This window comes from Bos mutus, chromosome 14 (genome assembly GCF_027580195.1).
Source record: "Bos mutus isolate GX-2022 chromosome 14, NWIPB_WYAK_1.1, whole genome shotgun sequence".
Taxonomy (NCBI): domain Eukaryota; kingdom Metazoa; phylum Chordata; class Mammalia; order Artiodactyla; family Bovidae; genus Bos; species Bos mutus.
The window spans coordinates 43,764,160-43,777,744 of record NC_091630.1 but is presented as its reverse complement, the minus strand read 5'-3'; the positions used below and the strand labels follow the sequence as shown (position 1 = coordinate 43,777,744).

The 13,585-nt window shown below is 40.9% G+C and overlaps 1 protein-coding gene across 1 annotated transcript in view; it reads left to right on the top strand.

Annotated features, from left to right (window-relative positions):
* The first annotated feature begins 3,282 nt into the window (after positions 1-3,282).
* CRISPLD1 (cysteine rich secretory protein LCCL domain containing 1) overlaps positions 3,283-13,585 on the top strand; it is a 50,794-nt gene continuing 40,491 nt past the window's right edge. Inside the window, exons 1-2 of the mRNA XM_005895471.3 lie at positions 3,283-3,766; positions 4,701-5,020. Of these exons, the coding sequence (XP_005895533.1) occupies positions 4,763-5,020 (258 nt within the window). The 5' untranslated portion in view covers positions 3,283-3,766; positions 4,701-4,762. The remainder of the gene's footprint in view (positions 3,767-4,700; positions 5,021-13,585) is intronic.

Genomic DNA, 13,585 nt, shown 5'->3' with positions numbered 1-13,585 from the left:
TTTCAGTGTTGACCATCTGGTGATGTCCATGTATAGCTTCTCTTGTGTTGTTGGAAGAGGGTGTTTGTTATGACCAGTGCATTTTCTTGGCAAAACTCTATTAGTCTTTGCCCTGCTTCATTCCGTATTCCAAGGCCAAATTTGCCTGTTACTCTACGTGTTTCTTGACTTCCTACTTTTGCATTCCAGTCCCCTATAATGAAAAGGACATCTTTTTTGGGTGTTACTTCTAAAAGGTCTTGTAGGTCTTCATAGAACCATTCAACTTCAGCTTCTTCAGTGTTACTGGTTGGGGCATAGACTTGGATTACTGTGATATTGAATGGTTTGCCTTGGAAACGAACAGAGATCATTCTGTCGTTTTTGAGATTGCATCCAAGTACTGCATTTTGGACTCTTTTCTTGACCATGATGGCCACTCCATTTCTTCTCAGGGATTCCTGCCCGCAGTAGTAGATATAATGGTCATCTGAGTTAAATTTACCCATTCCGGTCCATTTCAGTTCGCTGATTCCTAGAATGTCGACTTCACTCTTGCCATCTCTTGTTTGACCACTTTGTATGATAACAGGTGCATATTTAAATTTCACAAACTTATATATTAGCACCTGAGGGACATTTTCTCTTTTTGCATCTCCTTTTATTACAAAATAAAACCCTTGCCCACCTTTGTCTTCACCCAAGCAGATATCTTCCTTCCTTTCAGGATCCAGGGTTCCAAGTCATATACAGGCTAAGTCAATTACTGGTAGTTAAATCAAGTACTGATAGAGTGTGAAGATTGCCTTTCACTAGTCAACATTCATCTCCTGAGGACAGTTTGACAGAATGTGAGCTAGTGAACACCCCCAGTAAATTGGCAGCTATGGGCTTCGAAGAAAAGGGGTGGAAGGCTGGTTTTAGGTTAGGCGACCACAGTGTCTGCTACAAGAAGTAGCAATGCTAAAAACAACCGTGGCTTTACAAGTATCAGTCTCAGCCACAAACCAAAGTGCACTTTATACATGAATTCTGGGACATTTTCTTTAGTCTCCACATAGATTTCCCAACAAAAAATTAAAAAGTGAACAGTATCATTTTAGAGTATTCCAGAACATTGTGTTTGATTATTCTTTAAAATGACATTCCCAGCATATATATTAAATCAGATATGACATATTATCAAAGTGTTAATGCTTAATATTGCTAATGTTTAAATCATTGCCTTTATATAAAAATATGACCTGCAGAAGCAGATTGGAAGCCAATAGAAACACTAAGACAAGGAATACAAACTTTTATTTTTTTGCCTGGAGAAAGTTTGGGAATTAAAATCTTAAAACCAAAATTAATTTTCTTTAATGTAAGCCTTTAGGTGTGTGATCTGTGTATTTTGTGGAAAGTTTTATGATGGAAACATTCAAGAGTCAATGCATTTAACTTCATTTTTAGCATCTTAATTTGGTTTTTCCCAACTTAAATTCTCTTTGAAAATGTTTCAAGTAATGTTATTACTCTTAACTGTTTTTTATTTGATAGTATATTTTTCAACAGGGCTTCCCAGGTGGCTCAAGTGGTAAAGAATCTGTCTGCCAATGCAGGAGACACAGGTTTGATCCCTGTGTAGGGAAGATCCCCTGGAGGAGGAAATGGTAACCTGCTTCAGTGTTCTTGCCTGGAAAATTCAATGGAGAGAGGAGCCTGGTGGGCTGCAATCCATGGGGTCGCAAGACTCAAACACTACTGAGCGACTGGGGCACACATACATATAATTTCCAGTACACTAAAATTGCAGTATATAAAAGTGTTCTTCATCTAATATGACAAATGAAAATTCTTGTATCACAGACTTTGGGGTCTTTCACCAGTTTCCAAGAGGGAAAACCAATGCAAAAATTTATAAATATTTGAAAAGTGCAAGTGTTATAAGTTGCTAAAAATGACACCTTCTATGAAACTGGTTATGTGCATCGAGCTTTTCACCTTCTGTGTTCTGCTAGGCCATGTTTCCCTTTTGTTTCTTTTCTGTATTTGAGAGGAAGCAAGGTCTCATGTTCACCAGAGGCATAGATTTGAATTTTTTTGGTTTGATAAAGTAATTGGGTGGTGGAATTTGGGAATTACTTTCCGAGTTTTACTTTATTTGATCATATGCTATAGACTGTAGCTTCCCTGGTGGCTCAGGTGGTAAAGAATCTGCCCACAACGCAGGAGTGAAGTTGCTCAGTCGTCGGAATCTTTGCGACCTCATAGGCTGTAGCCCACCAGGTTCCTCTGGCCATGGCATTCTCCATGCAAGAATAATGGAATAGGTTGCCATTTCATTCTTTAGAGGATCTTCCCAATCCAGGGATTTAACCTGAGTCTCTGGAGTTACAGGAAGATTCTTTACCATCTGAGCCACAAGGAAAGCCCACAGAGGGAAAGTAAAGGTAAATAAATTAAATAAATGCTTAATAAAATAATGTACCTGTAGCACCACATTAATTATGGTGAGCCTTTATGAACTTAAAATTAGTAATTTTCCTACTTGGAATTTTAGCATGAACATCTAGGAGACTGACTCTCATTTCACTATCACTTCTAGGTTTGGGTATTGAATTCCTGTCAAGGTAGCTCTGATAAATTGAGGCTACTCTTTGTATCAACTCCATAAATGTCTACATCATTAGAAAGAAAAAAAAAGTGCTGCTGTCACTTTAGGAAGCGAATGCAACATATTTTAAGGATGAAGTGGAGCTCTCAACTGTCAGGCAACCCTGAGTCACAGATCATCCATCACTCTATGAAATCCTTGTCCCATTTGTTCATCATTATCATCAATGTTCTAACGCAGCAAAAAAGAACAACTTTCTAATTCTAGACAGCCGGTCTTGGTAATGGAAGTGATTCCCTGGAGAAAATAAAAGGACTAGACTTCCGTTCCCCTACCCTACGCTCCCCTGCCCCAGTTACCTTTCCCAGTTTCCAAAGTGTTAACCCCACTCCACCGGCTACGCGCACTCTCTGGGACAGCTCCTTGTTTAGCATCGAATCAGGAAGGAACTAGGAGACGGCTCTCGGAAAGTTGGCGGAACTGCGAGGGGGCGTTGGGAGTTTGATCCTCCTTGCACACGGCCTCTCACGAGGTCCAGACCTTCCACTTTCTGGTCCCTGAAGCCCAAGCTACCGCCACAAAGGCCAGGCGTCCTGACGGCGCTGGGCCGGAGGGCGGGGTGCGGGGATGGTGAAGCGGGTGGTGAGAAGCCGGGCGGCCTCTCCTCGCTCCCGCCGCGGGCACGCGTCCAGGGCTGGGCAGAGGTGGGGGTGGGCGAGCAGGGGCGCTCACGTCACGTGCGCGCGCGCGGGGACCGCAATAAATGCCCGGGCGCTCAGGGGAGCGGCGGAAGCGCTCTGCGCCTGGCTCTGCGCGCGGCGACTGCACCGAGCGGGAGCGCGGGGTCGCCTGCAGCCTTCGCCGCCCAGCCTGACCCGAGTCCCCGCCCCTCTCGCTCCTGCAGCTTCTGCTCCGAGACGCTCGGGCGCCCACCCTGCAGAGCTAACCAGGCCGCTGCCGTTCCACCCCAGCCTCGGGCTCCCAACTTCGCCGCGCTTTGCCCAGCTCCGGCTTTCAGGTCCGAGGGGAGCGGCCGAGGCCGAGGATAGCAATCCCACTGCAGGTAGCGCCGGAGGACGTGCGAGGCCCGGGTCCTCCCGAACCGGGCCGTCTGTGTGCAGGCTGCAGGCGGCTGGGGAGGCCGGCCGTCTGGTTCGGCTGATCCATCTTAGGGAACTTCACACTGGAGAGGTAAGTCGTCAAGCTCCCACCCTCTTCTACTTTTTTCTTCTTAAACTCAACTTAAAAAAAAAAAAAAATCCACTTGCAGAGAACGGTCGATCACGGAGGGGTGGGTGTGTACTCGGAAAGCAGCCACGATGGAGAACTCTGGGCGCTCCTGCTTCTCAGTGAGTTTGTGAGTTTCACCTCCTTTGGTTTGGGTGAACCGTGTGCGCCTGCGGCGTGTGGCCGGAGAGGCTCCGAAACCGCCCGTGGGCTGTTGTGTTCATCGGGTGCAGGCTACAGGTTAGGCACACGCTTTCTAGGAAATAATGAATTTTTCTTCTTGACCTGGGCCTGTATGCGAAGATACTTACCCCAGTGACCTTAACTGTTCACTTGCATTAATTCACTGGTCCCTTTAGAAATCTCCATGGACATATGTATGCGTAAAATGTTGTACTTCTTTAAAGCATTCGCCCTCGATTTCATAATTTTGTTGACATTCTGAATGTTTGAACCAGAGATGGGGCACTGAGATAAAATAATACCTTGAAACAGAGAGAGAAACCTGGACCTCTGGATTGCCTGATAAAACATTCTAGGATAAAACATTCTAAAACCCTTTGCAGGCTGTGTGCCATAAATAGCCATTTAAAGATTTGTAATTCAGACATCGCTTTCAAGCTTTAACTCTTCTGGGTTGCTTTTGCCATGTTTTTGGCATCATGTACATTATCTTGGAAAATACAGTTTTCTGTTTTGTGGGAAAGGTGCACTGTGAAAAGTCCTCTGGAGTAAAAATGGATTGGAGAAAATTTATTTCAAAATTTATTCCGTTTGCTGGAATTAAGTACACAAATCAAACTGGCTCCATCCCTTTGTGACTGTTGTATTATTTTTGTTGTTAGAAAATTTATGTGTGCCGGGATTTTCACCCTAATTGCACTACATGTCCTTATAGCCAAAAGGAGTGGAAGAGCCGGTGTTGGAGATTTTCCCGGGGAAATCCTGAGAGCATTCATTATGAAGTGTACCGTGCGGGAGTGGTTCAGGGTAACCACGGTGCTCCTCATGGCCCCAGCGATTCCAGCCATGGTGGTTCCTAATGCCACTTTATTGGAAAAACTTTTGGAAAAGTACATGGATGAGGATGGTGTGTGGTGGATAGCCAAGCAAAGAGGGAAAAGGGCCATCACAGACAATGACATGCAGAGTATCTTGGACCTTCATAATAAGTTGCGAAGTCAGGTATATCCTACAGCTTCTAATATGGAGTATATGGTAAGAACATTTTTCAAATGGTATGTACATAGAAATGTTTAATGATGCTTTTAGCTTCTGTGGTTAAAATCCATCCTGCTGGTATTTAATCTTTTATCATTTGTCTTGTATAAAACTTTTAAAAAAGGTTTTCTTCAAGAGTATTTTCTTCTGCATATTCTTTTTTTTTCATTTTTTAAAGTTTTATTGGAGTGTAGTTGCATTACAATGTTGTTAGTTTGTGCTGAATAGCAAAGTGAATCAGTTATATATGTAGCTGTTCTTTTTTAGATTCCTTTCCCATATAGGTCATTATAGAGTATTGAGTCAAGTTCTCTGGTACCACCACTTTTTTTTTTTTATCCATCTTTGATTAAATCCATCTTTGCAATTTTCCAATCTTGTTATTACACACAAGCAGTGGTCTAGTCCTGTATATTCTTTTTTTTTTTTTTTGACTATGCCACAAGGATTGTAGGATCTTGGCTCCCTGACCAGGGATTAAACCTAGGCCCTGGACAGGAAAAGCATGGAGTTCTAACCACTGGACCACCAGGGAATTCCCAGGTCCTATGTATTCTTCTACATATTCTTTATTAGTGTTCATTTCATTTTAATAGCTCTTTATATTTCAGAGTAAAATAAATACCTTCAGATCTAATGTTCCAACTAAGTGCTTTAAATTCTGCTCTTAGGAGAAAGATTCCTGTCCCGAAAATGCTGAACAGTTGATGTATTTGCTTTTAAATGACTTAGTAGAAGAATTGTTTCCTAATTCCTAACTGGTGGAATCTTATGAATGGTGGACCTGAAAAAAATCAAGGATGAATAATTTGAAGACACTTTCCAGATGACTGATGTGTGTACACACACACACACACACACGTATGTGTGTGTAGACAGATGACAGATAGATAGGTATAGGGTCTCCCAGGTGGTGCAGTGGTAAAGAATCCACCTGCTAATGTAGGAAACACAGAGTCGCAGGTTTGATCCCTGGGTCGGGAAGATCCCCTGGCTGAGGAAATGGTAACCCACCCCAGGATTCTTGCCTGGAAAATCCCATGGACAGAGGAGCCTGGTGGAGCTACAGCCTATGGGGTCACAAAGAGTCAGATGTGACTGGGCATGCACGCATGTTCATAAAGTATATATATATATGTAGTTTCTAATGGGCCATTGTTTCTTAGAAGTGTGTAAATGACATGTTGTAAAGTATACATTTCTGTGGTTGCTTTGTGTTAAGGAATACTTTGGCAATAACTTTTTACCCTCTGGATTTATTTGTGAACTTCGAAGTGTGAAAATACGTTTGGGTAAAGGATTCAATAAAAATACATGATATCCTTAACCTTATATGAATTCTGAGAGTAAATTAGCAAGTTTGAGAAACAAAATTACTTTTTAAAGACTGTTAAATATTACTTTTTCAAGACTGTAACTCATTAATATTAGGATACTTCATACCCTAAATATATAGAAAAGTTTTCAAAAATCTTACTCCTTGCATGAATTAGGAATGCACTAGCAAAGACCGATGATCTTCATTGATGACAGCAAACTTAATGAACATTGATGCTAACATTTCTCCTTTGGACACATTACAGGGTCCCATTAATTTTAATATATTCTAGTTTTTCCTTTTTTTTTCCACTTACATTAGTTTGGATAGGTATTCTCTATTTAGGTAACTTTGATGAAACATGGAAATTCTAAGTTCACATTATATATTACAAAATATTTCCTTATATTATTTTAACTTTTACTAGAAAAATATTTTAACCTAAAGAAAGTAGGTAGCATGCAAGAGAAGTCATCAGAGATAAGGAATCAGTCCCAGCCATCAGGCTGTAGTGGTTTAAATTCTGGCACTGATACCCACTTCTGGCTTCCCAAGTGGCTCTAGGAGAAAAGGACCCTCCCCCAAATGTAGAAGATATAAGAGATACGGGTTCAATCCCTGGGTTGAGAAGATCCCCTGGAGAAGGACATGACAACCCACTCCAATATTCTTGCCTGGAGAATCCCATGAACAGAGGAGCCTAGTGGGCTATGGTTCATAGGGTTACACAGAGTCAGACGTGACTGAAGCGACTGAGCATGTACGCACGCACCCACTGGCTGTGTGACTTTGGGCAAATCATAAGTTGCCCTCTACTTTAGTTTCCTCATGTCTAACACGTGTGCTCACCTCAGAGGGGTGTTGTGAAGATTATGTGAGAAATGAGATGACCTGTGTAAAGTTTAGCTTATTATCAACCATACTGCAATTACAGGGTCCCTGTAAGTATTACTAAGACATAAAACCAATATTATATTTCCTTAATACCATTTAAATAGCTCATCTGAAATTTGTTTGCTCTTTTCAAAATTCTGTGCCATGCATGATATGACATCAGTAATGTCTCCCATTTTCTGACTATTTGAAAATGTTTGTTCAAAGTACAGGATTCTCTGACTTCTTCATCTGTGAGCTTTCAAACAGAAAGAGCCAGTTAATTATGGAGTTTTTCCAAGTAGGCCACCCTGTGCTTATTCCATGTTGATAGGTACTCATTGCATTTTATTCAAAATAAGGAAGAACTTGGGAGTTCAAATGTGCAAAAAGAAATCTGAGAATATTTGTGTGTGTGTTTTAAGTAATATGGAAATAATGAAAGAACAGTTCTGTGATTCGTTTTCTATGTCTGACTTCCAAAGAAAATAAGTGCCTATTGTATGATGTCTGGTCTAGAATGTTTATATGCGTTTCTTTTCAGTCACTGCTTTCGTTCTATCCTTGAAATGTAGATTCAGAAACCAGCCAAGGTTTATGTTGTGTTGCCCTTAGATACTATGAACACTAGAACTATGTCTTGGCTAATAACTGGGCTGCAGAGTTTATTTCCCGACGGTAACACAGGAACACATTTTCTAGAATACACATGGAAGGGGAAGTCTAAAAGAACGATACTGCTTTATTTGAAACACTGTTGAAACACTATATAAAATATAGTTGTTGAAACACTATATTTTATATAGTTATTACTTTATATAAATATATAGTAATATATATAGTAAATATATAGTAAGAACTATATATTTATGTATATGTAAGTACAGATGTTGATCGACCCATGGAAAGAAAATTGGTTCAAATAGTTGACTGAAGTGTATTTTTGAGGGAGAATGGATACATGTACATTATATGAATGAGTCCCTTCACTGTTCACCTGAGGCTATCACAGCATTGTTAATTGGCTATGAAGTGAAGTGAAGTGAAAGTCGCTCAGTCGTGTCCGGTTCTTTGCAACCCCATGGACTATGCAGTCCTTCGAATTCTCCAGGCCAGAATACTTTAGCCTTTCCCTTCTCCAGGGGATCTTCCCAACCCAGGAGTGGAACCCAGGTCTCCCACATTGCTGGTGGATTCTTTACCAACTGAGCTATCAGGGATATCCCAATAAAAAATAAAAAGATTAAAAAAAATTCTTTCAGGGGACTTCCCTGATGGTCCAGTGGCTAGGGCTTCATGCTTCCAATGCAGGAGGCCTGGGTTCAATCTCTGGTCAAGGAACTAGATACCACATACCTCAATTAAAGATTCTACATGCTGCAACCAAATAAATATTTTTTTTCTTTTTTTTTAAATTTTATTTTATTTTTAAACTTTACATAATTGTATTAGTTTTGCCAAATATCAAAATGAATCCGCCAAAGGGTCTTTTGATAAAATGAAAAGCTAAAGAGCCACTTCCTAGAGAATCTGCAGTGCCATGTGATAAGTGCCACCGCTTTTGGCCACTTACACTCCCCTTCTCCAGGGTTCCATCCTGATGCAGGGATGGAACCCGGGTCTCCTGCATGGCAGGCAGAATCTTTACCATCTGAGCTATCACAGAAGTCCTATACTCTGTTATACTGCATTAAAAGTTTGAATAGCCAGTTACTTTATGTACATTTGGTGCTTATTTTAGTCTGTTTTTTGTGTTTGAATACCGCAGCCAAGCCACATTCATGTTTATTAACATCATAACCCTGCCCCCACTCTAAGGCTCATTAATTAATAGGGTTAAAAATGACCTCCGGAAGGTCACATCTTCACTGGAAGAGCTTATAGGCTGATTGAGAAGAAAGAATAGACACATTTGAAAATTTTGAAGTACGCAGGGACACAAAATTCTTCGTTCACATGTATGATTGATGCCAGGGGATCACAGAATACTGGAATATTCCTACAGGAGAGTTAATCAATGGGGAAGATGACGTTTATGTTGTTTCTGGCAGATGGTCAGGACCACAAGCTGTGGCCAAGAGTGAAGGGCATGTCTCAGCTGGAAGAGGAACCAACATGCGGAATCTAAAAAGCAATGATACAGAGTAACTTATTTACAAAACAGAAACACACTCAGAGACTTAGAGAATGAACTTACTGGTTGCCAGTGGGGAAGGATGGTGGGGAGGGATACCTGGGGAGTTTGGGATCACATGTACACACTGCTATATTTAAAATGGATAACACACAAGGACCTACTGTACAGCACAAGGAACTCTGCTCAGTGTTATGTGGCAGCCTGGATGGGAGGGGAATTTGGGGGAGAATGGATACATGTATATGTCTGGCTGAGTCCCTCTGCTGTCCACTGAAACTATAACAACATTGTTAATTGGCTGTATTCTAATGAAGTTAAAAAAAAAAAGGAATCAACAAAGTGGAGTGGCTGACTGTTTTTGTAGGAAACCAGAAGCAGAGTAGGTTGATGAAATCAAAGCCCTGTGGTAGAATCAGGGAGAGGAGAAATGCATTATTAATTATAGAAACCAGTAACCTAAGCAGAGGGATTACCAGTGTTTAATTCAGGATACATTGAAAAACTGAAGCTTTTAGGTCATCAAATGAAGCTGTAACTGAAGAGGCAGTGGATATTTGAGGAGGAAACATTGCCTTTAGACCTGTGTTGTCTCCGCTGCTTGCTGGTATATGAAGTCTGACAACAACGATTTGGGGCATTGTTTTTGTCATTGGTAGACTTGGTATAGGGATACCAATTCTATACCAGCCCATGGGCTATATATTCCTATGTATGTAGATTTAGGAATATATAGCCCATGGGCTGCAGTGAGATAAGAGATTTGATCCTGTTGAGCATACTGCTATTTTTCTTCAAGCCTGTCCTTTTTGTGGGTATTAACCCCATCACTTGGTTCTTTTATTTATTTATTTATTTTGGTTATTTCTTCATCATGTTGTTGTTGTTGTTCAGTCGCTAAGTCGTGTCTTATTTTTGTGACCCTATGGACTGCAGCACGAGAGGCTTCCCTATCCCTCTGTATTTCCTGGAGTTTGCTGAAGTTCATGTCCATTAAGTCGGTGATGCTATCTAAGCATCTCATCCTCTGCCACCCTCCTCTCCTTTTGCTTTCAATCTTTTCCAGCATCAGGGTCTTTTCCAAGAGTCTTGCTCATCTCTTCAAACTTTCCTTTTGGCCCCCATGGTTTTACTTTTGGTCTTCTCCCTTCCTGGGGAATTTTATCTACTCATTTGACTTTAAATACCTTCTGTCTGTTGATGGCTCCGTGCTGACACTCCATCCGACAGTCTTCTTTGAGCATTGTTTTCATGTTTCCCACTGCCCACTGGGTCATCTCTTGAATCCTCAAGTAATATTGTAACATTGCTTCAAGTTTAAGATGTCTAAAAAGAAAATGAGCTGCTTTTGTTCCACTCTTGCCCGTGGTCCTCCTTCCCTCCCTGGATTCTTTCTCAGGGAATGTCATCGACATCTGCTAAGTCCTGTCCAAACAAAAACAGATCATCAGGGACATCAGCTCTTGCCTTGCTTTCATTCCCTCTGTCCACTTCCATGTAATATGTACACACAAATACACAGTTACTCGCCAGAGTCTTAGATTCTGTCTTAGAAATGTTTGAATCCATCTATTCTGTTTCATCCAAACCTGTGTTCTTTGTCTCCCCGAGACAGGCATCACAGCTTCCCCTGCAGAAGATTATACTATCTAGTCTTACTTTATTTCTACTTTAATCTACCTTCATCACTGCTACACAATCTGTCTTTTCCCTCAAACAAATCTCTGACGCTTACTCAACTGTCTAAAGCTCCTGTTAACTTCTGGCTGCTCACAAGTTAAAGCCCGTCTTGAAGAACTTACAAATGGAGGCAGATCTAGTCCAATAAGCCCCATAGCCCTTATTGTTGTTGTTCAAATTCATGTCCATTGAGTTGGTGATGCCATCCAACCATCACATCCTCCATCTTCCCCTTCTCCTCCTGCCCTCAGTCTTTCCTGGCATCAGGGTCTTTTCCAATGATTTGGCTCTTTGTGTCAGGTGGCTAAAGTATTGGAGCTTCAGCTTCAGCATCAGTCCTTCCAGTGAACATTCAGGGTTGATTTTCTTTAGGATTGACTAGTTTAATCTCCTTGCTGTCCAAGGGATCCTCAAGAGTCTTCTCCAGCACCACAGTTTGAAAGCTCAACTCCCTTGTATATAGTTGAATCTGTGTTCATATTAAACTATACACTGTTCTTTCTTTTTTTTTTTTTAATTTAAAATTCATTTGGCTGTGCTGGGTCTTTCTTGCTGTGCGTGTGCTGTGCTTAATTGCTCAGTTGTGTCTGACTCTGTGACCCCATGGACTGTAGCCCACCAGGCTCCTCTGTCCATGGGATTCTCCAGGCAAGAATACTGGAGTGGGTTGCCATGCCCTCCTCCAGGGGATCTTTCCAACCCAGGGATCGAACCCGCATCTCTTACGTCTCCTGCATCAGCAGGTGGGTTCTTTACCACTAGCGCAACATGAGAAGCCAAAGTATTTTATTTAAGCCTGTTTATAGTATTGAAGTTTTGTTGCAATTAAATATATACATGTTCATTTTCCTTTCAAGACTGAATTTCCTGGAAGGATAAGGATGTACTTACTTTTATAACTGTGTGCCTGATGCATAGATGTACTCAGTAAATATTAATATTTGTTGATTGAATACTGTTGAATGTTCAGTAAATATGTGTTGAATAAAGGCATGGATGGAAAATAGATAAAATTATATGAGATAAATATAAAGGACAAGAAGGAGGAATTAAAATAAAAAAAGTTCTATAAGTAGGATATCATCAACACCAGAGATAAGTTGGAAATATCAGAGATGAAGAATAAATCAAATAATTCAGAATTATTTTTTCTGTTTTTAAAAATATTCATGGTGTACTAAAAATTGTCCTATAGTATAGAGCTGCTGATCAGTGGTAAAGATGTTCAGATGCTCTGGAATTTAAATAATAAATTAATGCATATTTATCTCTTGTAACAACTCTTTAACAAGTGTCTTAAATTATAGATTGGCTAAAATCCAAAACAGCTCACTGTGATAGAAAGTGTATCTAAGTCTAGAATGTCCTTTAGCAACTTTAGGACATATTCCCTAAAAATTTTATATGTGTCATTTGCCTTTGTAAATGCTCAGTCATGTCCGACTCTGTGACCCCCACGGACTGTAGCCTGCCAAGCTCCTCTGTCCATGAGTATTTTCCAGGCAAGGATACTGGACTGGGTTGCTGTTTCCTTCTCCAGGGAATCTTCCTAACCCAAAGATCGTGTCTCACAATGACAATTATACAAGCTATTCCCACTGTTATAACTATTTCCGTGCCAGTCGCAGAACAGTTGACAGATACTCTGCTGGGAGGGTTGATGGCTGTACCTGCTTGCTGTTACTTCACATATGATGAGACTAGGGACAGAAGTTTTGCACAGCATTTTTCCAAATGTAGAACAAAATACATCTAGCTACCTGTCCTTCCACTGGGCAACCAGAGGGTCCAAGCCAACAGCCAGTCATACTCCTGGTCCATGGTACATGTTTTGATACAAACAATGGCTTAGTACCAGATTGTCACTTAAATTCTTTATATGGCCATGCTTAACACTGGAAATGAAGTGATTTTTCTTCTGTGCAGATCTTTCTTCTGTACAGCAGATAACTGCAGCAACTGGTCAAGGGACAATGTAGCCCCCAACCCAGGGTGATGTTAGTCTGGGCTCTGCCCTATTTCTGACTAGCTGTAGCCCTGAGTCCAAGCCTAAAAAAAGTTAATTTTAGCTTGTGAGTTGCTCTCACAAAGCAACTCTTATAAATGTACATTTTCTGACATTATCTGCCACCAGTGACATATATCATTGTCACTGAATAAAATAATATATGGATATTGTATTATCCATATAATACCCTGATGCTGGGAAAGATTGACGGCAGGAGGAGAAGGGGAGGACAGAGGATAAGCTGGTTGGATGGCATCACCGACTCGATGGACATGAGTTTGAGCAAGTTCTGGGAGTTAGTGATGGACAGGGAGGCCTGGCAGCTGCAGTCCATGGGGTCACAAAGAGTCAGACACAACTGAGAGACTGAAATGAACAATATACAGAATAAATTGATGGCCTCATAACTTATTTACCCAGAACTTAATGTTGACAAATTTCTTACCTTGCTAAAAGTGGCAGGAATTCACTGCAAGTAAGGTTTTATTTCAACTCTTAATTCCTAAAATGATTATTTTTCTGTGTACTGGCACTTGCCTGGTAGTTTTC